The sequence below is a fragment of the Bipolaris maydis genome (genome assembly GCF_028858645.1).
Source record: "Bipolaris maydis strain C4 unplaced genomic scaffold PSV08scaffold_8, whole genome shotgun sequence".
NCBI classification, from domain to species: Eukaryota; Fungi; Ascomycota; class Dothideomycetes; order Pleosporales; family Pleosporaceae; genus Bipolaris; species Bipolaris maydis.
Genome location: NW_027093864.1, coordinates 569,373 through 595,596, shown reverse-complemented (window position 1 = coordinate 595,596; position 26,224 = coordinate 569,373). Strand labels below are relative to the sequence as shown.

The following is a 26,224-nucleotide window of genomic DNA, read 5'->3' as shown; positions in this document are numbered from 1 at the left end:
CCCCCTACAATCTCACCAGAAGCTGCCATCCCTTGCCATGTACGCAACAAGGGGCTCCAGCGCCGCCTCCCTGCCGCCGCCCAGCGTGCTGCTGCTGCTGCTGCTGCCACTCCCACTCCTGCTTGGTCCTGATGCTGCCCAGCCAGCGACTGTGAACCCGACTCCATACTGCTGGAAGGATAGACGAGAACTAGTCTTGGGACATGGCCAGGCGCTGCCTAGTCAGCAGCGTTGGGGCTGACGCACTTGGGGTGCTGAGCGTGTGTAACGCGCTGAGGGTGCTAGTTGACCTAGTTGATTGCATTACACCTAGACTGAACGACGGTGGCGCTGCGGGCGTGTGCGTTTCCCTCTGTCTTGTCTTTGATCTGTGCTCCGAGCGCGGAGCTGGCTTCCCGACGTCGTAGCCATGACCGTCGCGGTTAGTATGTATGTAGTCGTGGGATGAATCGTTGTCGTGTTGTAGCAGGCAGGAAGCCATGCCGTGGTCGAGTCTTGTCCAGATATCCAGGCACACAGATAGTCGTTAGCACTAGGCACACACGCAGATGGCTGCTCTGCTGCACCCGCAGCCCCTGCCCCGCAGCGACGCAGCCCTCATGTGCTTGTTAGATTGGAGTGCAAAGTGCATATAGTCGGTCGAGAAGGCGCCCCTGTCGCCAGTCACGGTCCTGGAGTAGGTGACGGCACGCGCCCTCCCCAAAGCGCTCTAGACATGGCTCTGTGCGTTTATCCCCCGTTGGGCCTACGCCCCATGCATTATACGTACTTTGTACTTACATACTGCAAGCAACAGAACCTCGCAGACAGACTGCCGCCCTTTTCTTCTGCACTGCTTCGCTCGCTGTCTGCAGTGCCCATCCTCCCCACCCACCCACCACCACACCACCTGCGTCTGGCCCGTTGATTAGCGCCTGGCCCGCCCAACCACTCAGCGCCCCCCATTCCCACCTCATCGTTCCCACCAGGCCAGCCCAGCAGGGGTTCTCTCCAGCACCAGCACCAGCACCAGCACCAGCACCAGCAACTCGCTCACCCGCCCAATTCAAGACGACACTCGCTGCAAAAGCGCCCGCCTCGTCCACGCGCTGCCTCGACGTGCTCTGGAAGCATTTCCCTCGCTCCCTCTCCCCAGGCCCTTTGCCCTCTGTCCTGGCACCGTGAGCAGCGGCAGAAGCCCCTCCCGGAGTACCGCTCGATTTCCCCTACCCATCGGCCACTAAAGTTTATGACCAACCGCCGCCACAACAACCCCCAATATCTTTACATCCACCATCCCCAGCCCATCCACACCGACTCCCGCCCAACAAAGGACCACGCCGCGGCCCTTTACTCGCCCGCCCTCTGCTTGCCGCAGCAACCTCTGCGCTCGCACCTCCAGTACGCTCAGCTGCCCCCGTATCTGCTGCTGCACCCCTTCTTGCAGCTTGCGCGCATCGACGAAGTGCATCAATCCCTCTCGCACACACCCTTTCCAGCCGTAATTGTGTCTCCCCACTCGCTGAGCCCGCCGCCCCAGCGGGACTCAGGCCGCACCCACTCCAAGAAGCCTCCCGTCAAGACGGCACAGGCTCCCAAAGATACCACAGATGGGCATAAGGATACAAAGCGCAGCGTGCCCAACTGCACGCCCACGGTGACATCAAACGGTGCTCCAAACATGGCAAGCAAGCGGGAACAGGCAGCTCCGCCCTCTCTCACCGACACACAGGCACAGGCACAGGCGCGACCACAGCGACCGTCTATAGTCTCGCACCATTCGAGCTCAGTCCCCTCTACTCCCTTGCAGGTCGCCCGCAAATACAACACGCCCTCACGCTCGCCCTCGCCCAACGGCGGCCTGGGCGGCCATTCGCCACGCTCCGTCTCCTCCGAAGCAAACGGCGCCATGCCCACCCTTAGGCCCGCTCGTCCCTTCAAATGCAGGTTCGAAACCAATGTTGGCATGCTGGGCAGGAGACGAATGCCTTACCAATCAGACGAGATATTGGACAAGGCCAAAGAGGAGCCCAAGAAGAGCTTGGACCCCCACGAAGACGACAAGTTGAGCGGTGACATGCGCGAGCTGTATGACCGGTTGCTGCCCAAGCAACAGGATAACGATACGCGGGAACGCTTCGTGAAGAAGGTGCAGCGCATACTGGAAACGGAGTTTCCCGGCACTCAAATGATGGTCCATGTGTTTGGGTCCTCGGGCAACATGCTATGGACATCAGAGAGTGACGGTAAGCGCTACCCCTTACACCAAATTCTGAGCTAACCTTGGTAGTTGACATTTGCATTCAAACGCCCATGAAAAGGCTAGAAGAGATGCACCCGCTGGCTGAGGCTCTCGACAAGCGTACGTGAGCAATGTCACTTTGCTTGGCTGCGACTAACATTCATAGATGGCATGGAACGTGTCGTGTGTATTCCAGCAGCCAAGGTCCGGATAGTAAAAGTCTGGGATCCCGAGCTGCAGCTCGCCTGCGATATCAACGTGAACAACGTCGCTGCAATCGAGAATACGCGCATGATCAAGACGTACATCCAGCTAGATGACCGCGTACGGCCATTAGCAATGATTATTAAATACTGGACAAAACGCCGTATCCTAAACGATGCTGGTAAGTGCATTGCAACACTCCATGCTTCTCATTTAACTCTTGGCAGGCATTGGTGGCACAATCAGCTCGTATACGTGGATATGTATGATTCTCAACTTTCTTCAAACACGGGATCCGCCGGTTCTACCCAATCTACATGAGCTCCCTCAGCGAGCGCGAGACGGAACAACCGGTCAGCCGTCATTATCGAGCTTCGCCGACGATGTGGGAAAGCTGAGAGGCTTTGGTGAAAAGAACAGAGAAAGTTTGGGCCAGTTGCTCTTTCACTTCTTCCGTCTATATGGCCATGAGGTAGATTACGAAAAAGAGACAATCTCGGTGCGCCAGGGTAAACGCATACCAAGAGAAGAAAAAGGCTGGCACCCGGGCGGTGGTCAGAAGGAAGGCGTCAACCGCCTTTGCGTAGAGGAGCCCTTTAACATTGACCGAAATCTAGGAAACTCGGCAGATGACTACGCGTGGCGTGGGATACATTTGGAGATACGTCGTGCTTTCGACTTGCTCGCAGACGGCCAACAGCTTGATAAAGTATGTGAGCAGTTCGAGTACCCCCCTGAAGAAAAGTCCAACGCCATCTTCAAGAAACCGCAGTCACAGAAGGCGATCATCACCTCGAGTGTACCAAGTCGCAATGGCCGAGGTGGTTCCAACTCGCGTGGAGGGAGAGGCGGTTTCAGCCTCAAGGGTCAGCATGGAAACAGCAGACGTTCTTCCAACAGCTCAAATTACAGTCAGGGTCGCCCACCCTTTCTGCACAGTCCGCCCATTCCTGCAAGTGCTGGTCCAGAATATTTCAGCTTCCCCCGAGGTATTCACGATCAGCTTCATGACCAGCTGTACCAGCAATACCAGATGTTGGAAATGCAGTCAAATTCTTTGCGTGCGCAGTTGGCCGCTCAGCAGCATGCTCAGCAAGCACACCAAGTAAGGGCTGCCCAGATGCATGCCCATGCCGTTGCCCAAGCACAAGCACAAGGACGAGCACCAAACAGCGCGAGCGGGTCACCTCAAAAGTCGCCGTATGTCAATGGGCGTCAAAGCCCTCGGTTGGCTGAGCGTGGAATACCGCCAAACGCTCTCCCTCAGGGATTCCTATACCACTACCCTGGCTTCTACAATCCCTCTCAGGTGGACCTCAACGGGTCACAGGACGGCTCACGGACAAACCCATCTTCGCCATCTCTGAGCAGTAGCATGCCTGGTGTACATCGAGGTGTTCACCGCGCATCGAATGCCAGTGAGACAACCTCACTTCGTTCACATTCGCAGCCGCCACGTAACGCTGCTCAGCAGCCTGTCATTGTAGGGTATCCGCCTATGCCTCAGTTCGTTGACCCAAGCATGTTTGCCGGCTACCCCATCGCACGGTCTTCGCAAGACCTCTCAACTGTACAAGCCACGTCAGATGTTCCGGTAAATTCAATGGCTGCTCAGCAAGAGTCGGCCCCATCTTCGGATAACGGTTCACCGAAGGACTATGTAGGCTATTCCGTAGCAGAGCAGCCGCAGCCTCAGCCTCAGCCTCAGCCGCAGCCAACGCCGGTGCGCTCATTACAAGACTACACTGTGTCAGCAATTCCGTCTTTCAGCGAACTGGCCCAGCGCCGCAGACGGGTGTCACCAGAGATTACCCAACCTCTTTTGAACACTGCATTACGGCGGGTAACAAGATCACCTTCTCCACTGGGAGGCCATATGCGAAGTTATTCGAGCGGTGTCACCCAGCCGAACGATGCTGTGCCTGAGCAGCGCAAGTCGCGCGTTGACTCCGTACGGCCTGCGCCTGTCGATAACGGCCCAGTCATTGTCAATGGCTCATTCCCTACGCAGCCCCGTCCTAAGGGTGACACGTTCGACACCGTTCCACCTGAGGCGCCACCTTCAGCCCCACTTGCCATGTATCCCGACGACCAGGCCATTCAACAAATCCAACAGCTCCAGGCACGTCAACAATTAGTACTCCAGGAAATGCAGAGGCAAAAGGTGGTAGAGAACATGGGGCCTCCAATTGTCAATGGATCCACTAATGGGCACCCATCAGTGGATTTGAATGGCATGCAGCGCGTACCTAATGAAAAACAGCAGCCATTTCCTGCAGTTGGTGATGCCTGGGTAAACTACGAGATACCCAATACTCACCATAGTGACCGTGTTGAAGACGTATCACCAACCCGCATGGTTCCTCACCCTCAGTGGGCTGCGCCTGCATACACCAATGATCTTCCACCTCTAGAAACGACAAATGCGCAGCGAGCGCATCCCCAGGAGGTCAAGTCTGCAACCATCCCTCTACTGTCACCAGTATTTGAGACCCGCACGCCCTCCCCAACTGCCACACGTTCTTCCGAACTTAGCAAGGTTGTGAACAGCAGCAATGGGCACAAGTCACAGTCAAAGTCAAATAATCATCAGCAGCAACACCGCCGTGGATCGGTGACAAGTGCATCGAACGGCAGTGGCAAGGATAACCGTAATGGCCAGCAACAAAAAGCTACTCAAAACCACGAGCGCACAACCAAAGCGAATGCAGGAAGCTCTAGCCCTAGCTCTTGGCAACAACAAGCTCCCCGTAAGAAGGGGAAGAACAAGAAACCAAGGGCGCCAGAGCAGAAAGCCATGGGCGAGCCATTGCCTGCTAATGCTGCTGATCGGAAAGGTGGTTAATACGTTTCCACTTTCATCATTTGGAGAATGCCTTTTGCGCCGGTTGTGACAGGCCGTACCCGGTTGTTTTTTCTGGATATGCCGAAAGCAAAACAAGATGTCCGCTCTGGTTTGGCGGTCCAGAGTTTTCTTCAGTAACGTCTCTATGCCCAGGTCCCGCAAAGCCATTCGCTACTGTCAGGAGATGCCGTCAGCACCCACGAACTGAACTGCGAAATGTGTAAGGAAAAGAAGAAAAAAAGGAGAAAAAAAAGACTTGCGCCATGATCTCCCACATGGCCTTGACATTGGCATTGTCGTTATACTCGGCGTCGCGAAAAAAGAACGCGGCCGCGCAGAGCGTTGTTTGTTTCTCCCATTTGAGCGGCGTTGTTGACCCTTTGTTCGAGCGCGAAAACACACATGCATGTTATCGCATCAATTTGGAGTTTTTTGCTGTTATTTTTTTCCCTCTCGTACGTTTAGGCTTTCTCTCTCAGGCTCATTTCATACGGGATATATTGGTACGGCAAAGCGTGTGCGTTTGTTTCTTTTTTTACCCCTCAAACACTTGAGGTTACAGGCTGGAAAAGACGCATATGTGCGTGTGCGTGTGTGTTCATTCATGGGCTGGCTCATTTTGATGGTTTCTCTTTTATTGTTATTATGGGATTTTTTTCTCGTCCGGCTCATGGGAGGAGGGAAGGGGTTCCTAAATCATTGGTTCAAGGGATGGTCGGGCGATGGTGAATGGGGGGGGAGGGCGCCATGTATAGATAAAAAAAAAAGAAACGACCAGGAACACAGTGGTTGGTGATGGTGGTGGTGATGAGGAGGGGTGGAGAGGACAAAAGGGTTCCAAATGTCCATATGGCAATGGCTTTTGCTTTGTATTTTTGATGTCTTCTGCGGATCAAAAGGGTAGAGAAATGATAAATTGTTAAAAGTTATGAAAGTGGTTTGGAATGTGTGGTGTATGGACCTTACGATAATACCGCTGACAACTATTGTTCATGCCTTTTTTTTAATAATTTTTGGAGAAGAAAGGCTTTGAAATTCTTTGTACAGATCTTCCCACTCCCTGTACTATGCTTTAGACTATCGTGACTCGTCTCTTCTTTCCCCTTTCCTATCGCGAATGCTTCACTTGTTGTACACTACTTCCTTGTACCACATCATCTTACCCACTCCATCTGCATTGCAAATATCTTTTTTTTTCCCGCTATAAAACACTCCTTCCTATTCTTTCCGTGTAACAGCAACGTAAAGTTGGGTACTGGCTCGTTCATAATCTCGATCACTGTTCAGTACAGTCCTTCCCTGTCATGAAATACGCGGCTTGGCTGGAGACGAATGGAAGAAGCATGTTGCTTGAAGATGGGGGGGAAGGAGTTGGTATTAGGATGGTGTTTAGGTAGAGTGGCTGGTGCGATGGGAGCGTTTACAAGGGTTTATGTTGCTTTTGGGTATGTTTTGTAGCAAGAGTATGTGGGGTGTTTGGTAATTTTGTAGTGTGGATGGTTGATCGGAGGTGGTGGTAATACACCTTGCTATGTGGATGATGTGGTGGTATCGCGTTGACATGATGAGAGTTTTTGCATTGATTTGTGGAGATGTGGGATCATGTCCTGAACATTGCGATTTCTTGCTTTTTAGAATCTTTTACGTGAATGGTATGATGTTCATTGAAGCGGCCAGGCTATGAACGGCTGTAGTGCTACTGACAACCTTGTTTCATAGAGAAGACTTCGCGTTTCTTTTTTTAATCAAGAACCCAGTAAATAAGATTAACTCTCCATCTATGGGGCCTTCTTGTGAAGTCCAGTTGCTTGCAATCGCTAGCTAGTCCAAGTGAATGTCGACGATGACGTCATATGCATTTGTACTTTTACAGGTGCCAGCTCAACGCGTTGCTGTAATGCGCCTCTCCTTGTGCGGCATTGGAATGACCCAGCAAGTGGAGACGCGTCGAAAACTAGCGTGCATATGACGATAAGACTGCGCACGGTTTGATATGGAAAGAAATTGTTGGTCTGGACCTCCGCGACTTCCGATGATACGATCTTACACGTTGCACGCCTGACATACGCTTATTACAACACCACATTGCAAACTCAGCTTCTGGAAAGATTCTTTCTCCGTGAAAATCTCACATACAAAAACAGCTTTTTTCCTTTACCGAAACAGAAATACCCTGCAAGGCTAAGTACTTCTTTTGACTGACGTCATATTGAGACCACTAAATCCTTTCTCGATACCGAGAACAACATGCCGGAGATCATACTCTCAATCAACGCGGGCTCGTCTAGTGTCAAAATATCAGTATACAAGACACCTGAGGATGGCTCTTCGGTACCAGTGCAGCTGGCCGAGGCAACCGTCGAAGGTCTGACCGCGCCTCCTGCGAAACTAAAATACGAGCGCGGTGATGAGAAGATCAAGGGGAAAGAGTTGGAGAATGTCAAATCGCAGGAAGATGGGTTTCGATATATCCTCGAGCACCTGACGAATGACAAGGGACTCAAGGAGCTGAACCATACAGACGATATCCGATTCACATGTCATCGCGTTGTGCATGGTGGTGACTATCCCAGAAGCCAGGTCATTGACAAGGAGACGTACCATCACATTGAGGAACTCTCTGATCTGGCACCACTTCACAACGCTCCCGCACTCACCATTGTCCGAGCAGTAGCAGAGGCTTTGCCGCATGCTAAGAACATTGCCTACTTTGACTCTTCATTCCACAATACGCTACCTGATTACATATGTACATACCCCATTAACCAGGAAGTGGCTCAAAAGAACAAGCTTCGAAAGTACGGGTTCCATGGCATCAGCTACTCATTCATCGTCAATGCTGTAGCCGAACATCTCAAAAAGCCAGTCGATCAGGTCAACATCATCGCACTACATCTCGGTTCAGGCGCATCCGCTTGTTGTATAAAGAATGGAAAATCTCTGGATACAACCATGGGTCTAACTCCTCTCGCTGGCCTGCCAGGCGCCACACGTTCAGGCTCCATTGACCCGTCGTTAATGTTTCACTACACGCACAGCGCGGGAAAGCCGTCGCACAGTTCCAGCGAGAAGATGCACATCACTCAAGCCGAGGAAATATTGAACAAGCAAAGCGGATGGAAGAGTCTAACCGGCACCACGGATTTCGGTAAAATCAGCTCTTCGGATCGGTACGAGGATAAGCTCGCTTTCAACATCTTTGTTGATCGCATTCTCAACTACGTCGGTCCGTACTTCACGAAGCTGGATGGCGAGGTTGATGCGCTTGTTTTTGCGGGAGGCATCGGCGAGAAGGGGGGGAAATTGAGGCAAGCCGTTGTGCAGGGCGTCAAGTGTCTGGGGTTTGCGGTTGACGAAAAGAAGAATGAGGCTCAGGTGGAGGATGTGGTCACGGATATAAGTGCTAGTGGTGCGAGATTCAAGACACTGGTTGTCCAGACGGATGAGCAATTGGAGATGGCAAGAGGTGTGTTAGTGGATAAGGACCGTTTTGTGGGGAAGAAATAATTTTGATACGAGTTACATGTCTTTGGCAATGAATACAACTTCTAATATTTGTTCGTGCGTGTGTTGTTACAGATATTGAAACGTTTGTACATGTGTATAAAGGGTCCACGTCCTCCTGAGATTATTTCGGTATGGTGGCTGAGGAAATGATGTTGGTAGATGCTCATGGTGTATTGGAAGTAGAGCCTGGGTGCCATCTATGTATGCTTAGTTCGATACCCGAAACACTAAAAATATGAGACTGTACTACCATTGTGCTTTGAAATCCATCTTCTCCATGCTATCCTGAAAACAAGAACGAATATGGGTATCGTGAGTTGTACGAGTAGAGTGACAAGGGCTATACGCGCTTCGAGGGACCAGCTAGCCATGCCGATGGATTGTACTTGAGGGAAGGATGATGGGGGTTTGGGTGCCTTGAGGTGAACGAATGTCTTTGTTCATGGTGCATGATGGTGATGATGAGCACGCTTTAGATACACAACTCTAATCCAGAATCTGGATGTAGTCACATTTTCTAAGGGACTGATAAAGACATCGCACAAGAGTTCTTGTGGCGCAGTATATCCAGATTCTGGTGTTTGGCCTTCTGTCGTGTTTTGGGAAACCAGATTCTGGTATTAGGCGCGTGTATCTAGTGTCATGGGAAAGTGAAGGGTACGTAGATTCCGAAAGTCCGATCTTCCGAAAGACCAATCCCCAGTCGCCTATTACCTCTTGCGTATTAGTTCTACAGCACGCCGATCGAACAGTCTCGATTACATCAAATGTCTATCCTATGACCCTTCTACTCATGCTGTGTTAGTATGCGTAGCAGAATTATTGTAGCGGTGACGTGGGACCAACGTCGCGTTCGAGGCTGAAACGAGGTTATCACCACAATCTGCTCAATTCCAGATTCTGGTCTACACTGCAATGTTCTGGATGGTCTGTGTGTTGATCAGAATGCGTTGTGTCGCATATATTCACATTGTGGCTGATGCACGTGATATTGATTGGTCGGATCAAAGAGTGAGGCGGAGCAACCGGTCAAGCTCAGCCTTCAGCCCCCAAAGGACTCGAGAATGCTCATCCAATCACTTGATTTCCAGATTCTGGATTGTTAATCAGGCGCTCTTCTTCCTAGAGCCCATTTCCCAAAATCTGTTTTCACAGATACCATATTCCTGATTCCCAATTCCTGATTCCCAGATCCTCTTCTCAGATCCACTATTTAGAGAAGTGCTTGATCCCGTCCTGAAGAGTTTGGAGATATTGCAAACCCATTTCCTTCTTCTCCAGCCTTGTAAATTGTAATCCAATCATGCCGAAGACGAACCACCCCCGAATAGCTCCAACAGAATGGCAAAATCGCAAGGAGACGATCCAGAAGCTATATCTATCCGAAGACAAGAGCTTGATGGGAGAAGGTGGCGTGATCGAAACTATGAAAGGGAAGGGTTTCTTCGCAAGGTAAGATTGTAAAATTCATCGTGTAGGATCTTTTAATTGACCTAAATTATTCAAGTAAACCACAATACGAAGCACAGTTCATGCGATGGGGCTTTAAGAAGAAATTGACTCGCGAAAACTGGCATACCATTGGGCACATCATCAAGAACCGGGACAAACTTGGGCGTGTTAGCCACGTATACGCATATGGGACGAGGCTTTCTAGCGACAAAGTGAAGAAAGAGACGTCCCGGTATAAGGCGTGCGATGCAAACAAAGAGTGCTGCACAAATCAGACGTTGCCTGTTGGCATTGAGGTCCAGTCAGATGAGAAGGAAGTTGAAGAAACAGCCATCAACCTGGAAGCCCAGAATACCCATCTAAGCAACACATCAGCCACGCGACTTTCGATAGAGCTGAATGCTCTTGGGGCACCCTGGAATCTGGCACTCGGTTCCGACCCTTTTCAGGCAATTGATTGCCAAATTCCTGATAACATGCTCCTTGCCAATCTTCCAACTCCTATTCCGATCGATGATTTGTCCCCAAATGTCAATTTATGGGAGACCGGATCGTTGGTATCGTACTCCCAGCAAAGTCCATTCAATCGATGCCACGATGTTGCTGGAAACTCGTCTCTTGGAATATCAAGGCTCGGGAAAGCATTTTCTATACCTATGAACACCATGTCTTTATTCAGTAACCTCAATATCCCCCTATTTCACGAATTCCGGGCTTTGTTGAAAGATAATCAACCCAAGATCTTTGCTTCAATCCATCAAATGAGACATTTACTCCCCAGTGAACCGAACCAACTTCAGAAGGCCTCTATGGATCTGGTCATACTGAAGCAGATACTATATCTTCTCTTGAACAACTTTGCTGGCTCCGACTACGCAGTGTTCGACACCATCTTCGAGCAAGTCAGACAGTTTCCTATTGCTCACATGGAGGGTATGCTGGAGGCACTACCTCATCCATATGCAGCAGCACTTCAGCAAAGTATCTTGACTATTGCTATCAAGTCCAACATACCGATCCTCGTAGAGGTCATTGTGAGAAGAGGTCTCGACAGTAATCGAGTCACTTGCCGCTTTGGTGGCGAAACATTCACGCCTCTCGGATTAGCATGCCAGTTTCGTCGCCTGGAGGTCGTGGAAGTTCTATTACGCGCAGGTGCTGATACCAACAGAACTGTGCATAATCTTTCCGAACAGACACCCACTTGGCTTTTGATTAAAGGAGACATCAAAAATCATGGTGAGGCTAGCTGCCCACCAGTTGTGAGCAATATTCTGCAACAGCTTCTTGATCATGATGCTAGGATGAACTGGCAAGATCTGAATCATGGCGCATTTTGGAAAACTGATATGCTTGTAGATGTTTTTATACATCACAATAAGTTTCCCTTCAATCGCGTTAAAGCACTCAAGTCCTACGTGGCGCGTGTATTTGAGATGATCATGGAGTTCAAACAAGAGGAAAAAATCCCACATATACTTCAGTCAATCTTTAGGAACGATCCAGTTTCACTGAATGAGAGTTCTATTGTCAAAGAATCAGTCGTCAAACTCCTTGGAAACGCTTCGTACAAGGGCAACTTGGGTTTGATCGACTATCTTCTCGAACGGCTAGAATTGACTCCAAGCTCTACAGATCTGTGTGAGGCTGTTCGCGGAAATCAGCCACTAGTGGTCACAAGGTACATTCAGATGGGAGTGGACATTGATGGACTATGCAATCCTTCAAGAAGTCAAAGATTTTTTGCGAAAATCCTCTCTTCTGATGCAGATACGTATCTACTGGAGGGTTGTTCGATTAACTTAAGATCTATCACACCATTTGCTGAAGCTATCAGATGGGGCAACCAAGGAATGATTGACCTGTTAAAGAGTTTGGGTGTTCTCAACGCAACTATGAACGAACAAAATTTCGAATCTGTTATAACTGCTGCTGCTGAAACGGCAAATGCAGACCTAGTCCAAGAACTACTTGCAATGCGCAAAAAAAGGTTTTTGAAAACCTCGAATTCTCTCATTGTCAGAAACCATTGGGGTTATCAAACAATGAATCAACATCTCAGTGCGGCTGTGACTGCTGCTGTTTTGCGAGGTCGTAAAGACATCGTCGAACTTTTAATGGCGAACGGCGTGCGACCAGATTTCCACAGTGTTGTGGCTGCAATTTTGACGCGCGATTTACAGCTTTTCGAATTATTGCTTGACACAGCAATTTATTCCGCTTATTCTGGGCTTCTAACATTTGCTGTACGTTGGGGTAATCAACATGTTATGAAACTATTGATGGTTCGTGGAATCGATCCTAGTCACAAAGGCATCCAGTGGGGCTATCTGGGATTCTCTCAAGAACTGCAGGAGACAATCGGTTCACCTCTATATGAAGCCATGAAAAGAGGCGATACCGAGATTTTCCAGCTGCTACTCGACAACGGGGCGAATTGTAATTCGTCTGATAGTGACATGTCAACTTCACCTTTGAAAGAAGCTATCGATTGCGGTCGCGAGACATTCACCTACAAACTGCTCGCTTATGGTGCGGACCCAAGAGATTCCGGTGCACTCAAAGCTGCTGTGAGAAAATCTCATCAACTGGTTATAGTAATCCTGAGATCGTTTAGAGAAAGATACCCTGATAACAATGGAGCATTCGCAATCCCAGTCTTGCGAGCAATGATCAAGGAAAAGAACGAGACCATGGTTAGAACTCTCGCAACCCATGCCCCTCTGAATATCATCGAATTCAGAAAAGACACATTTCAGCTTCCTCAGGATCGAGAATTGCTCACACTACTTGGTCAGGGAATTAATACAGGTAGCGTCAAGATTGTGCAAATCCTCCTGGAGTGCGGGGGCGATCCTAATAGTACAGTCGAAGTTGCTGGAGATAGTCCATATCGAGGCCGATACAATGCCATTTTGAAGGCGATATCGACTGGAAACCTCGCTATGGTGGAACTTTTACACAAAGCAGGGGCGGACTTGAAGTTCAGCGCAACAGTTGGCATAACCCACACATCACTACAACTGGCCATTGATCTGGGCCATTTTGAAATTATTCAGTACCTTCTGGATCAAGGCGTCGATGTCAACGCACCACCTTGCATCTGGGGAGGGGGGACAGCCCTACAGTTCGCTGCCAAAACTGGTTCCGTCCGTATTGCAGAAATGCTTTTCGAACGCGGTGCCGACATCAATCATACAGGCAGCAAATACAGGGGAAAAAGTGCATTCGAATTTGCAGCAGAGCATGGAAGGATGGATATGCTACTATGGCTCTTCCATCGCGGCGTGGATATTGTATCAGACGGCGGGGAGCGAGTCCGTAGAGCGTGCGAGTTCGCTGAAGAAAACGGACAGATAGCGTCAAGAGATCTGGCTGAGCAGCTCGGTAGGGAAGCACAACAGAACTTTGTCTCTACTTCATATCAGACTTTCTGGTAGGAGATCCAGGCCGGTGTACAGGAAGTAGTTACATAGTCAATCGCATTACCAACCAGATCTTGATCCTATGCTCATGAGTGTTGAGATGGATAGTTTTTGGATGCTCAAAATACTACTACTGGCACGAAGGAGTGTCCAAGATACGCTACATGTATTGAGAAGGTCAATGGCTGTAATCACGTAGGGTGGAATCTGGGTGCCAGCATACGAACGAGGTGCATGAAGGTAAGGTGCTGGAAAACAGAGATTACTGTGAAGGCGAAAATACAGATAGGCATTACTATCAAACTACTGCGACTAAGGACGTAGAAAGGGGAAGTGGCGTTCTGTTTGACCTATTTATGCGTATGAGCGCACAGGGTTGGGGCCACGTTGCTGAAGCTATTATGTACCTCATTTTTAAGACAACTATGATAAGAAACATGCCGAGCGTAATCTGATGGATAAATGATCGATACCGGACACGCGTTGTAATCAATAACGCCAGCAACAGGTGTATTTGGAAGCAAGAAGGGCTGTGTACTCAAGAAAATCATCACGTGATCCTGTAATTGACAGCCACAGCCAATGAAGGCTTCTCGTGGCCCGAGGGTGTTGCTTACCAACGCTCGGCAGACCCGGATGTTGGTGCATCCGGCTGCCGGTTACATTACAAACCTCACTTTCCACTCTCGCGTCGCCATTACAGTCAGCGCGAGCATAACATTTTTGTCCATTTTTCGGCCTTTGGTTTGAAGACTGTATTAGAGATGTAGAAGTGCTTCAGAGTTTCGGTCCGTCTTCACGGACAGATGTGAATATATGCCTCACGTTTCATCTGCTTCATCTTGCTCAATATCTTACGTTTTAGCATCTCTTTCCCAAGATACCCATCAATCTGTTTATTCTTTGACATTCAATCATGACTGAAGAGCGCAACATCATCGTGCTCGGCGCTTCAGGCGCCGGTCTTCAAGCAACCCACTACATCCTCAAGCACATACTACCTGCTCTCAAAGCTAAGAATGATGCCAAGTACCACGTCTATACCATCGCGCCGTCCTCGACTTGGTACTTTAGAAATGCTTCGCCTCGCGTCGCAGCTTCAACTGACCGCATGTCGACCGAAAAAGTCTTGTTCAATCTACACGATGCGTTCAAGCAGTACTCCAAGGAAGACTTTAGCTTTGTCGAAGCTACTGCAACTGGTCTTGACACATCAGCACAGAAAGTCTCGTATCGCAGCAAATATGGAAAAGAGGACCAGACTTTGCCATATCACGCCTTGATTGTTGCTACGGGCAGTAGCACCTACTTCCCTGCCTTTTCCATGAGTGGAGATGCTCAAGCTACTCTTGACTCAGTCGCTTCGACCAACGAGAAGGTGGCGTCAGCGAAGAAGATTGTCATTGCTGGAGGCGGAGCGACAGCCGTGGAATTTGCTGGTGAAGTTGCCGAGCATCGCAATGGCAAGCCGGGATGTTTTAGCAAAGTCGAGCCAAAAGTCGAGGTCACCTTGATCACATCTGATGCGAAGCTCCTCCCTGGTCTACGCCCTGCAATTGCCGAAACAGCAGAGCGCAAGCTCAACGCTCTTGGTGTAAAGATTATCTACAACACACGTGTGACCGAGTCCACGTCCAAAGAAGACGGTCAGACGGTAATGACGCTCCAGAATGGGGACAAGCTGGCTGCAGATCTCTACGTGCCTGCCTATGGTGTTCGACCAAACTCTTCATGGCTTCCGAAAGAGCTTCTGGATGACAAGGGCTACCTCATTACCAGCTCTACTCTTCGCGTTGATGCAGCGGGTCCCCGTGTGTATGCCCTTGGCGATATCGGTTCCTACTCACGCAACAACTACTTCGATATCTTGAATGGTCTACCTGTTCTTGTCACCAACCTCAAGCGCGACTTACTGTCTTTTGACCCCGCACGCCCTGATGAGAAGCCCAAAGGAAAAGACCGGGAATTTAAGCCCGACACAAGGGAGTCAATGGTAGTCCCGATTGGAAGCGGTGGTGGCGTTGGCGTTCTCATGGATTGGAAGCTCCCAAATTTTGTGGTCTGGCTAGCTAAGGGTAGAGATTATATGGTGGGTATGAGTGGGCTTTCTACGTCAGGTGGCGACAGTGTCAAGAAGGAGGTCAAGTGGACTGCTGAGGAGGCTGCTATTTGATTGTTGCAGAAGTCATGCAGGCGTTAATGAGCGTTCTGGGTTTCTAGCTCTATATCCTTTTTTTGGTAGTTATCATTAGCCATACCTTAGAACTTAATACATTGATATTTTCCGAGACAGTGGCATGCTTGGTGAATGTGCTAGGGGTTGAAGAGGTTGGGAGTGGCTGCCCCGCGGAGAATAATGCAGGACGATTGGTTTCGAGCTCGCACCACCACATCACGGCGCGCTCCGCGTCTACACGACTCCCGCCTATCCTTGCACCCCACGTACGCGGCCCCAATGCGGGGTGAGTAACAGATCAAATGGACTTCGTGCGTATGGTCGACAGCAAAAGGGTGAAGTGGAAGCTGACTGGATACAGTGGGTGAGGCTACTTGGCGGCTCGTCCCAGAAGAAGAAGCAGATCGCGCCAAACAACCCGCAGCAGCGGCTGGCACGCTTCCGGCAGCGATACAACCAAGTTCTGGTATGCGAGTGCGTCGATCCTATGATGCCCATGACCTGACAGACAGCAGCAAGCATGGCAAAAGGCAACCAACCTCGCAAGCGACCGCGAAGCGCTGGGCAACATCCGCCGTGGCTTCCAGGCCCTCACCGCGATCCTCAGTGATGAGTCCCGATCACCCGCACCCCACATGTGCCTGCAGTTCGCAGCCGCCCAGCAGATATACACGGCTGTCTCCAAGATAGCAGCCACTGCGCACGACGAAGGCACCGTTAGGGACGCCGTCGCATTCTACAATGCCCTCATCGATAGCGAGGAAGAGGACTTTCTCGAGAATGATGTCTTCGCAGCCTCCCTCATGAACTTCATCGATCGGACAATCGGATCTGGCAGTATAGGTATTGGTGAAGACATTGAGGCCGACATTGTCGAGCTGCTGTTCGGCATTGCGGCCAAAATCAGGTTACAGCCAGAGATCCTGCATGTCTGGTTCACCACCACATCTGCAGACAGCCAAAGACGACTGCTCAACCAGAAAGCCGATTTTGCGGGTGTCACACAAAAAGAAGATTTTCCGCTGTGCTATCAGCTCATTGATCACGTCCATCACGAAGGTCGTATCGGAGACTTTGCGCGCACTGGCCTACTATACATATTCGAGTCTGCGTCCAGGTCTATAGATCTGGAGCAGTGGATAGTGAACAGTGACCTCCCTACACTCATGGCAACTGGACTAGGAGCATTGTACAGTCAGATGAGCAGGTAGGACATATATTCACTCTCTGTTTCTAGAACAAGCTAATATGGCGCAGGAAACTGTCTATCCTACATCCCCCGCAAGATCTGCCTCTTATACTGTCTCTTTCTGACTACCCCGAGATGAAATCGAACCCACAGGCAGAGAATTTCTTCAGTGTCGACTTTCAGGGCCATCTTCTTACATTCCTGTCTTACCTTGCGTTCTGGCAAGATGTATTGGAGCATTGCAGATCCGCCGACGTCAGAGTCACACTGATTGACCACTTCCAAGCCTTGTTCCTTCAGCAGCTCTTGTTTGTTTTCACCATGCACCCCTTGCATGCATTCTGCTAATCTCATATAGGTATCCTTCGCTACTAGAATCATCCGATGCTGATGGCGGTTCCTCTGTTGCAGTGCTTACATATCTCCGCCATATACTGGACGGTCTGGACCATCCCGAGCTTGTACACATGATGCTTCAGTATTTGCTAGCGTTACTGGACTATACAACTTCTACAGCGCCACGTTCACCCGCCGCTGTCAAACGACGCCAGTCGCTCATGCTGCTCAGTGCAACAGACAAAGATGACGACAAATTCAACCCATCGCTTTTCAATCTTGTCGATCTTGTGCTGGGCAGCACTGCCTCTCGAAATCCACAGACTGTCACCGCAGCGTTGAAGTTGACAACAGTGATTCTGAGCAAAAATCACAGCTATGCGCTTGGGTCTCTTGTAAAGGTCATGGCTATTCACCACAAAGAGCATCATAGGACGGTCGGATCACTGAACAAGGAACTCGAAATGTACCTCAACGTTGCTGTGGACCTTGCCGGTCTTGAAGGTGTCGATGAGGCTTATGACAGCTATCTCAAGGATGTGTTGAGCCTACTGGAATCTCATCCTTGTTCGCTGAAGACGATTGGCATACCATCCATGTCTGGGAAGAATCAAGGATACTTTGACTCAACTGAAGCCTCGGCTAGGGATGTTGACCCGCATCACCTGCTCCCAGAAGACCCACTCTTCCAAACCATGATTGACTTACTGCTAACATTCCTCACAAACGATGTTGAGACTAATTTGGCACTTACCGAGGCAATTATCACGCTTGGAACGTGCTCTCAGCTGCGTCTGGAAGGCTGGCTGTCTGTGGATCCTGCCGACTACCACTTCGAGAACAATAACTCCGGAGTAGAGTCGTTCTCGAATGAAAATTTGCGGGCCATGTACATGGCTGAAAGGCTTCCAAATTGGAATCCAGCAGCCACACCCCAGTTGCTGGCGTGCTTGCAACAGCTTCAGGCTCAAGTCAATGCTCTCCGGAGCGACATCAAGGACTGGGATGAGCAGGTTGCTAGTCGTAAAGACACTTTCCGCATCCACCAAGACATAGAAGAGGAGTCCAAAATGTCTACACCTCAGTCAAAATCCGTTAGAGCTCCTTCCGAAACACCAGCTGGGTCCTGGACGCCACAAATACCAAAACATGTTCTGGACCCACCAAAGACGCCTTCACGAGCTCAGTCTCCTCGGGGAAGAAAAGAAGCACTTGCAGCGTCAAGAAATACGCCTGGGGGATCTCCTGTTCCCTCGAGATATGGCGGTCAAACTCTCGTTGGCTCACCTGCTCGAGCGGCGTCCCCTCTATCAGTGCAGAATGTCAGCATCCTACAGCCGTCGCTCATGTCCGATGTGGACGCCAGTATAGCACAAATTAGGATGAATCAATTTGGCAAGAGACGCATTCGCTTTCGGCGCGCAGCTGGGTCAAAAGAAGTTGAAGTCATGCTATCCAAGTTCCAGCCGCCACCCAAGGAGCCTTCTGAAGACACAACAGATAGCGCTGAAGAGAGGGAGGAAGATGATATTCGAGAGGCGAGCCTAATGCATATCATTACGAACGTGGTGATTCTGCAAAACTTTGTGCTGGAGCTCGTGGCATTGATGCAAGTCAGGGCTAGCTTGTTTAATGAGGTCAAGTTTCTTTAAGGGTGTAGTGCTTGTTGTGGGGGTGTTTTCGGTTTAGTAGCACGAATATACCCATTTTCATGTCTGTGTCTCGGTCTTTCCATCCACATGGCGGTCCACGATCATCCGTACACGAATGCAAGAACGGCAGGGACCCGCACGTGCTGTGTTGTTCCGAGGTATTCTCGCGCACGTGCATCACCAACCCGCCTTACGGAAAACACAGGGCTGCATCGGAAATGTTGCCGGGTGCCCCTCAAACGTCATTCTCCCACACTTTCACATGTCGATCATTCCACCCCTCATCCACCATCCAACTGCCATATGTGCGAGCTCGTGAAAGCGCACCAACCATGATCCAACCAAGAACCAAAACCCGCCTTTTTTTCTCCTCTCGTATTCTGTTAGGACTGCCTCCCCACGAAAGCCACAATGAGCAATTAATTGTTATAGGGGCTTTGGGAAGCTCGGTTATTGCATAGTTCCATGTGCCGATCCCCGGCCGAACGACATCAGCATATCGTAACTTCCGCTCGTCCACCAAGGCAGAATCCGGGGTATGCCAAGTGTTCCCGTTAGTTACCAGGCTAGGTCATACCAAACACAGACGCGTGCCAGTCTAAACTCAGACATTCGGCCTGGGCTCACGCAAGGGCCGAGGCTGGTGGGAGCGAATGGAAGCAGTCTGACCTCTGCTACCCGCGGGTAGCTTCTGCTCAGCCCTGGTAAGAGAATATTACTGACAGAATGTCCTTGCTCTTTCTTTCTTGACTCACAGTTCTTCTCCTTTTTTGGTTCCTCATCTTCTGCTTGGTGCTTCTTGATACCCATCTGGTAGCTGTTGACTTCTTATATTTTTCCTCCTTTGGTTTGAGTGTAAGGTTTTACACTAAGTCTCGTCGGAAACGCGGAGATTCTCAAATTGAAATTGAATACAACTTGGCTCGGTTTGCTACTATCAAGAGGCTTGAGTAGTTGTTGAGTTTAGCTTCGCGCAACTAGCACTTTACTTTCAGAGGGAGTAGACACCAAGACCATACAACATGTCTGCAAAGTCGGTACAAGGGCCCAATGGCAAGAAGCCCGCATCGGCGGCCACCAATCTGATCGGTAAGCTACATGGTCAGTGTATGCTCCCCAATGGCAAAGACTGAACATTTTGTGTAGCTGGTGGTGGTGCTGGTATGATGGAGGCGCTCGTGTGCCATCCTCTGGGTAAGCTTTACAGTTACCGAGAAGTAAATTGACTCGTCATAAATCTGACAAAATATTAGATACGATCAAAGTTCGAATGCAGTTGTCAAGACGAGCTCGCGCGCCAGGAGTACGTTCCACCTCATATCTGCACACCACACGACGGGACAATTGCTGATGTAGCACTGTAGGCGAAGAAGCGCGGCTTTATTACTACTGGCGCCGAGATTGTGAAGAGAGAAACAGCATTGGGTCTATACAAGGGTTTGGGCGCGGTGTTGACTGGAATCGTCCCGAAGATGGCCATACGATTTACGAGTTACGAATGGTACAAGCAACTGCTAGCGGACAAACAGGGCAATGTCGCGTCAAAATCTACATTCATGGGTGAGTTTCTTACATTTCTAGCTTCAGTTGCCCTGCCGCAATTTCATTAGAAAGATATCAGCCACGACCAATACTAACTACACACAGCTGGTCTCGCCGCCGGAATCACAGAAGCCGTTCTTGTCGTCACTCCTATGGAAGTGGTAAAGATCCGTCTGCAAGCCCAGCACCACTCCATGGCAGACCCGCTCGATGTGCCGAAGTACCGAAACGCCGCTCATGCGATGTACACTGTTGTCAAGGAAGAAGGCGCTGGTGCATTATGGCGCGGTGTCTCGCTCACTGCTCTGCGCCAGGGAACCAACCAAGCGGCAAACTTCACGGCATACTCTGAGCTGAGGGCACAATTGCAGAATTATCATGGCAGCACCGACATTCCCAGTTACCAGACAAGTATGATTGGACTGATAAGCGGTGCTGTGGGACCTTTTACAAATGCACCCATTGATACCATCAAGACGAGGCTGCAGAAAACGCCTGCTGAGGCAGGCCAAAGTGCCTTACAACGGATTACAAACATTGCAGGGTAAGATGTTAAGCTATTGTATACTATCCACACGAACTAATCAGGCTGGCAGTGATATGTGGAAGCAAGAAGGAGTCCGAAGTTTTTACAAGGGCATCACACCACGCGTTATGCGAGTCGCTCCTGGTCAGGCTGTTACATTTACTGTGTACGAATATCTAAAGGGTGTTCTGGAGCGTGGACGAGAGATGCTACCGGGGGGCCAGTACGAAGAGTAGGCTGAGACTAGGTGGGGTAAGTGTAGGAGGTAATTTATGACTTCTTGTACTACTTTGAATAGCGAACGTAAAATGATTGATTGCATTTGGAAATGAACTTCTTTTTTACCTACATGATTCATGCTTATATCAGGCCATTTCTAGGAACAGGAAAGTATGGCAAAAGCAGGGACTGCCAAGTGCATCCGCCATTCACCCCACTTGCCCCACGTACCCATGCATCACAATGCTACGTCAGCGTAAACAAGCAGAGTTGTCAATTCAACAACCTATACCCCACCACGCTCATCTGAACACCAATTTCGCCAACAGAGTTTGTTCACAATAAAGTTTCATACAAGATGCAGTCCGGCATCTCCGGTACTGCTACCTAAATTCCCCATTCTGAGAAACACCCCTAACAATGTGCAACAGCTTCCCAAGAGCTTAAATCTGCCCTAGGCAGCCTTATAACATCGACCACCCAACGCGGTATCCTAGCAACAATCCAGAAGGAAACCATTGTACCCAGCGGCACAATATCCTCGAGCGCCTCGACCTTTGTCGACGATCTCTCGAATCTCCAACCCCACGTCAAGGACAACGCGGCGTTGTACATTCTCCTACGCCGTGCCGACAGCCTGAGCAGCTCAGATAAGAGCCTGGTGGCAGTGACATATGTCCCCAATGCGGCGCCCGTACGACAAAAGATGCTCTTCGCATCCACAAGGTTGACCCTTGTGCGCGAGTTAGGCGGTGAACACTTTGCAGAAAGCATCTTCACAACCGAAGCATCCGAGTTGACAACTGAAGGCTGGGAGAAGCATGTGGCTCACACCGAGTCTGAGAACCCATTGACGGCCGAAGAGCAGTCGCTGCAAGACATCAAGGCCGCCGAGGCGCTGGAGAGCAGGGGCACGCGGGGCCAGAGTCTTGCTCAGGGCGGCAAGTTGGCAATCCGTTCTGACAATGAAGTCGCGGAGGTATTGAAGAAGCTGGGCCAGGGAGGTGGAGACAACCTCGTGCAGCTGAGAATGGACGGTGCGTCTGAGACGTTGAAGCTGGTATCTTCATCGTCGGCTACGCCATCATCCATCTCTGGGTCAGTTGATACAAAGGAGCCGCGATACGTGTTTTACCGCCACAACGACCCAGATGCGTCGATCGTCTTCATTTCGACGTGTCCTAGCAGTGCGAAGATTAGGGAACGCATGATTTACGCTGCGAGTCGGGGTAACGTGGTGTCGCTTGCGCAGAGCGACGGTGGCCTCAAAGTGCTGAAGAAGCTCGAAGTCACGAATCCAGATGAGATCACCGAGCAGATTATCATGGACGAGTTCAAGGAGGAGAAGAAGGAGGAGAGTAAAGGATTTGCCAAGCCCAAGAGGCCAGGACGCCGATAAAACAAGGCTTACATGAATGCATTTTGGATTGCAATGAGGATCATAGATTCAAGATGTATGCTGGTAAATACGCTTGAAATGAGAGAAAAAAGTATATCCCAATCGACATATTCATTTCTCTCCCTCTTTTAAGTGTGCTTGCCCTCCACACATACAAAACATCATAATACTTGAATCAAGACACCCCTACTCATCCCCATCCCTCAAGAACCCCCGATTTCCATGCGGCCTCCTCTCCATCCTCCCAACCCTCACAACCCCACCCTTTTTACCCACCATCCTCTTCTCCACCTGCCTCCCCTTGAGCCAATGCTCTCTCACATTCTTCGAATCCCGATTCACCTTTGGCGGCATAACCTTGTTCTGCTGCGCCAACACAGCGACGTTGAGTTTACCCTTTTTGACATCCTTAGCGGGCTTGTCGGTGCGCTCAAGGAACTTGATATGCTGGTTCAGCTTCTCTTTTCGCTTTTCCTCTTCGGTTTTGCCGCGGCGCTCGGGTGGGGGCGTGGGCGGGCGCTGATCGTCGATTGTGGCGAGAAGGGAGGCGGGGAGGAGGCCGTTGGATGTGTCGATTTGCGTGGGGTGTTCGGAGTCTGATTCTTGCTCGGCAAAGAGAGCGTTTGTAGCTGCTGCTTTGGCTTCTTTAGCAGCCTGCCTGGCGAGTTTCTTTGCCTTCTTTTCTTCACGCTCGCGCTTGGCGGCTTGTTGGGCGGCGAGGAATTCTTCGCGGGCTTTGCGTCTGGCGTCTTCTTTGGCTTGTTGGGCTCTTTGAGCGCGATCGGCTTCGGCGCGGGCGGCGAGGGCTCTGGAACTTGCAGCTGCTGTGGTAACGACTTCGGGAGCTTCGTCGTCTGAATCGCTCGCGTCGTCTTCGTCCGCTTGGGGTGGCTCGACTACAGGCTCTGCGGCTTCGTAACGCTTGCTGCCTTGCTTGTTCATGACCGGTGAGGCTGGTTTCGGCGCAGGCTCCTCGCTGCCGAAGCGCATGTGTGCCTTCTCAGGCTGCGCTGAGGGAGGTGCAGCGTCTTGCGAGGGTATAGGTGCCATTTCGCTCTCGTAGGTAGAAGACGGTACCTCGTCGGTTGCTTCGACAAGCTCCTTTTGTGGTGTCTTCTTGGAACGCCCTCTCCCCTTCTTCACCGCCGTTGATGGTGTCTGATCATTCAGAATTTTAGCTTTTGGCGTGGGCGAGCCCTCGGGCCGCTTGTGTGTAGCTGGCGTGGCATAAACGGACCCGGGGACTTGTGTTGGTGTGTAAAATGCAGGGTTTTGCACAGTCGATGGTACTTCATATTCCTTTTCTACGGTACTGGATGATTGATGTGAAGCGTCGGCGCCAACGACTACTTGCGGGCTTGATTTTTGGCGAGCTGGCAAACCGCTTTGCTTGGGTGTCTCGGGCGCTTCTGATTCTTGCGCATTGGCGGTAATCGTGTCCGAGGTATCGTTTGAAGATTCTTGTGAGGGCTCATCTGTGGATTCTTCTTTTCCTTTTGACTCCGCTGCAATTCCCTTCTTTGGTGTGGCCTTGGGTGCCTTTCTTTGCCTCTTCGTCTGCGTCGGTGTTTCCAGCGACTCCAGTTCTCTCTTTCCGACCTGCTTTCTTGTAGAGCTGCGTGGCGTGGGCGTCGGTGCGCCTGGCGTCTCTGTTCCTCCTCGTGTTGTGACCATTGCGACCGCGATACTGTGGACCTGGCTGTGTCCTGACGAAAGCGCAGCTTGGATTCGGGGTGTCTGAGTTGGGGCGCAACTTTCTTCGCGACACCAAAAAAGATTCTGGCGCGCCAAGATTTCGCGGCCATTGCGGACCTCCGAGACCAACTAGACATCACTATGTCCAACTTACACCCACACGCTTGTCACGAAAGGCATTCCTGACACAGCCATGTCCATCTCTCGAATTGGACGGGACTCAATAAGAGCTGTGGAAAAAATTGAGCATTGTCTCATTTGCCAATTTCGTCAATTGACCAGAACAACTCAGCACAAGGGCGCTGCAAGACTGATATCATCTTCACATCGACAAAAGGCTAGCGCTCCAATTCAGATCCGGAAATATGCTACCAAGCCGAGATTCGATGCCCCCAAAGCCCGGGCTGATGTCGACGAGCGAAGCCGGTTAGGCTTCTATACACTCGCTAAACAACAGGGCACTCTCAAGATGGAGCCTCGCATAGCGCAGAGTCTGTATCAGGACTTTGTTACACATAAGAGTAAAATGGAACATGGAACCAACGTTCTGCGATTAGTGAAGAGTACGTTTCGAACCCACTATCCAATGTGACCTTGGAATGCTGATATCAACAGAGTACAATGTCGCACTTGACGATGTTTCCTCTCTTGGGATCATAACTTTCAAAATACCTGACATCAGCGACCCTGTCAAGAGAGCTCAAATTCCCCCAAGTCAGCACAAAGCCATTTCTGGGCTGCTTCTTCAAGGGTGTGCCCAGGCTGGTGATCCTCTGGCAACTGTACATATCCTGACTGCTGTCTATCTAAGCAGCGCAGGAGACGAATCTGTGCAAGAGCTAGCACGCCTTTTCCCACGTCATGAAATCCCAAGATACCGCCAGACATTAGAGAGCTTCGATCAACAAACACTGGAAAAAACTACTGCTCTATGGCCAGAAGTATTGACTCTGAAAGGACTTTTTCTTGAGCAAGAAGGCCAAAGAATTAAAGCAAAGGAAGCATACCAGCAGGCCATCAATCCCTCTAGTCTCAAATATGAACCTGGATCAAGACACCCCATGCAACTGCCACTAATTGCACCGTGGAATGCCCTGGGTTTCTTATTAAAATCCGAAAAAGATCCAGAAATGCAAGCTGAAGCAAAGACCCCATTTGAGCTGGGTGCTCTGAAAGGTGATGATCCGCTCTCGTATTACGAGCTTGCGGCTTTCGAGCCGAGAGCAAGTGAGAAGTGGTTGCAATACACTAGTAAAGCAGCAGCATCCGGTCATCAGCAAGCCATGATTAATCTCATCGACTTTTACCAGGAGGTCGCAAAGACTGAGTCTCCAATTCTTAAAGATGGCGGTATACGCAAAGCGCTCAATTGGCTGCTAGGATGGAAGCCTGGCAGTGCTGCAGCATTAGCGCGGGAATGGCTTGAGGCTGCATCTAACGCTGGCCACAAACCTTCTATGCTGCAGCTTGCAGATTATCATGACTCAAAAGGTGATCATCAACAAGCAAAGGAATACCTGCGACAAATACTCGAAGTCCCGAGTGCAGCCAATCAAAAGGAAGAGTGGCCGCAACTCGTTCAACTTGCAAGGAAACGGCTTGCTGGGATCAGGTAGAAGCATGTTGGTTCGAAGTCCAGTCAATTTCTAGTCACTACACTTTGTTTAGCAAGGAAGACAGTTTTTTAGTAATATCCTTGACAATGCAGTGTCTCTATCTATGAGATCACACAAGTCTACCCCGCTTCGGCAAGTGAGATGCTGGCCTTCCTTATCTGGCTCTCTGATAGCAGCCATGATATTTGAGTATGCGGGAGGTTCTTTTCAGCTTTGTTCA

General features: G+C 50.2%; 7 protein-coding genes across 7 annotated transcripts; 6 read left to right on the top strand and 1 right to left on the bottom strand.

The window, feature by feature from the left end:
- Nucleotides 1–37: 37 nt before the first annotated feature.
- PSV08DRAFT_391401 (uncharacterized protein) lies at nucleotides 38–5,473 on the top strand (the record flags this gene model as incomplete). Its single annotated transcript, XM_014223066.2, has 6 exons — nucleotides 38–221; nucleotides 573–723; nucleotides 1,051–2,225; nucleotides 2,270–2,341; nucleotides 2,388–2,606; nucleotides 2,653–5,473. 6 exons carry the CDS (start codon nucleotides 38–40, stop codon nucleotides 5,268–5,270), a joined length of 4,419 nt encoding a protein of 1,472 aa, XP_014078541.1. The 3' UTR covers nucleotides 5,271–5,473.
- Nucleotides 5,474–7,374: 1,901 nt separating this feature from the next.
- PSV08DRAFT_410129 (Acetokinase family-domain-containing protein) lies at nucleotides 7,375–8,829 on the top strand. The gene has a single exon (XM_014223065.2). It carries the CDS (start codon nucleotides 7,518–7,520, stop codon nucleotides 8,775–8,777), a length of 1,260 nt encoding a protein of 419 aa, XP_014078540.1. The 5' UTR covers nucleotides 7,375–7,517; the 3' UTR covers nucleotides 8,778–8,829.
- Nucleotides 8,830–10,030: 1,201 nt separating this feature from the next.
- Nucleotides 10,031–13,725, top strand: PSV08DRAFT_391395 (uncharacterized protein). The gene is made up of 2 exons (XM_014223064.2): nucleotides 10,031–10,229; nucleotides 10,285–13,725. The coding sequence occupies exons 1-2, from the start codon at nucleotides 10,081–10,083 to the stop codon at nucleotides 13,667–13,669; spliced, it is 3,534 nt and encodes a 1,177-aa protein (XP_014078539.2). The 5' UTR covers nucleotides 10,031–10,080; the 3' UTR covers nucleotides 13,670–13,725.
- Nucleotides 13,726–14,350: 625 nt separating this feature from the next.
- PSV08DRAFT_203635 (armadillo-like helical protein) lies at nucleotides 14,351–19,075 on the top strand. Its single transcript, XM_066092037.1, has 5 exons — nucleotides 14,351–15,794; nucleotides 16,192–16,296; nucleotides 16,346–17,037; nucleotides 17,088–17,327; nucleotides 17,378–19,075. The coding sequence occupies exons 1-5, from the start codon at nucleotides 14,571–14,573 to the stop codon at nucleotides 19,005–19,007; spliced, it is 3,891 nt and encodes a 1,296-aa protein (XP_065948992.1). The 5' UTR covers nucleotides 14,351–14,570; the 3' UTR covers nucleotides 19,008–19,075.
- Nucleotides 19,076–20,029: 954 nt separating this feature from the next.
- On the top strand, nucleotides 20,030–22,693 carry PSV08DRAFT_247920 (mitochondrial uncoupling protein; the record flags this gene model as incomplete). Its single annotated transcript, XM_014223061.2, has 8 exons — nucleotides 20,030–20,096; nucleotides 20,154–20,201; nucleotides 20,261–20,310; nucleotides 20,372–20,567; nucleotides 20,655–21,093; nucleotides 21,146–21,307; nucleotides 21,374–21,378; nucleotides 21,726–22,693. 8 exons carry the CDS (start codon nucleotides 20,030–20,032, stop codon nucleotides 22,691–22,693), a joined length of 1,935 nt encoding a protein of 644 aa, XP_014078536.2.
- Nucleotides 22,694–22,879: 186 nt separating this feature from the next.
- On the bottom strand, nucleotides 22,880–24,367 carry PSV08DRAFT_402308 (U3 snoRNA associated-domain-containing protein; the record flags this gene model as incomplete). The annotated part of the gene is made up of 1 exon (XM_014223059.1): nucleotides 22,880–24,367. One exon carries the CDS (start codon nucleotides 24,365–24,367, stop codon nucleotides 22,880–22,882), a length of 1,488 nt encoding a protein of 495 aa, XP_014078534.1.
- Nucleotides 24,368–24,547: 180 nt separating this feature from the next.
- PSV08DRAFT_391388 (uncharacterized protein) lies at nucleotides 24,548–26,064 on the top strand. The gene is made up of 2 exons (XM_014223058.2): nucleotides 24,548–24,951; nucleotides 25,004–26,064. The coding sequence occupies exons 1-2, from the start codon at nucleotides 24,582–24,584 to the stop codon at nucleotides 26,002–26,004; spliced, it is 1,371 nt and encodes a 456-aa protein (XP_014078533.1). The 5' UTR covers nucleotides 24,548–24,581; the 3' UTR covers nucleotides 26,005–26,064.
- Nucleotides 26,065–26,224: the final 160 nt, after the last annotated feature.

What these genes read in the sequence shown, in the direction of transcription:
- PSV08DRAFT_410129 (XM_014223065.2), top strand. Translation starts at nt 7,518, where the DNA reads ATGCCGGAGATCATACTCTCAATCAACGCGGGCTCGTCTAGTGTCAAA.
- PSV08DRAFT_391395 (XM_014223064.2), top strand. Translation starts at nt 10,081, where the DNA reads ATGCCGAAGACGAACCACCCCCGAATAGCTCCAACAGAATGGCAAAAT. An exon ending in GGGAAGGGTTTCTTCGCAAG is followed by an intron (nt 10,230 to 10,284) that starts GTAAGATTGTAA and finishes AAATTATTCAAG; the next exon opens with TAAACCACAATACGAAGCAC.
- PSV08DRAFT_203635 (XM_066092037.1), top strand. Translation starts at nt 14,571, where the DNA reads ATGACTGAAGAGCGCAACATCATCGTGCTCGGCGCTTCAGGCGCCGGT. An exon ending in GCGACAGTGTCAAGAAGGAG is followed by an intron (nt 15,795 to 16,191) that starts GTCAAGTGGACT and finishes GACTGGATACAG; the next exon opens with TGGGTGAGGCTACTTGGCGG. An exon ending in AGCGATACAACCAAGTTCTG is followed by an intron (nt 16,297 to 16,345) that starts GTATGCGAGTGC and finishes GACAGACAGCAG; the next exon opens with CAAGCATGGCAAAAGGCAAC.
- PSV08DRAFT_391388 (XM_014223058.2), top strand. Translation starts at nt 24,582, where the DNA reads ATGTCCATCTCTCGAATTGGACGGGACTCAATAAGAGCTGTGGAAAAA. An exon ending in CGTTCTGCGATTAGTGAAGA is followed by an intron (nt 24,952 to 25,003) that starts GTACGTTTCGAA and finishes TGATATCAACAG; the next exon opens with AGTACAATGTCGCACTTGAC.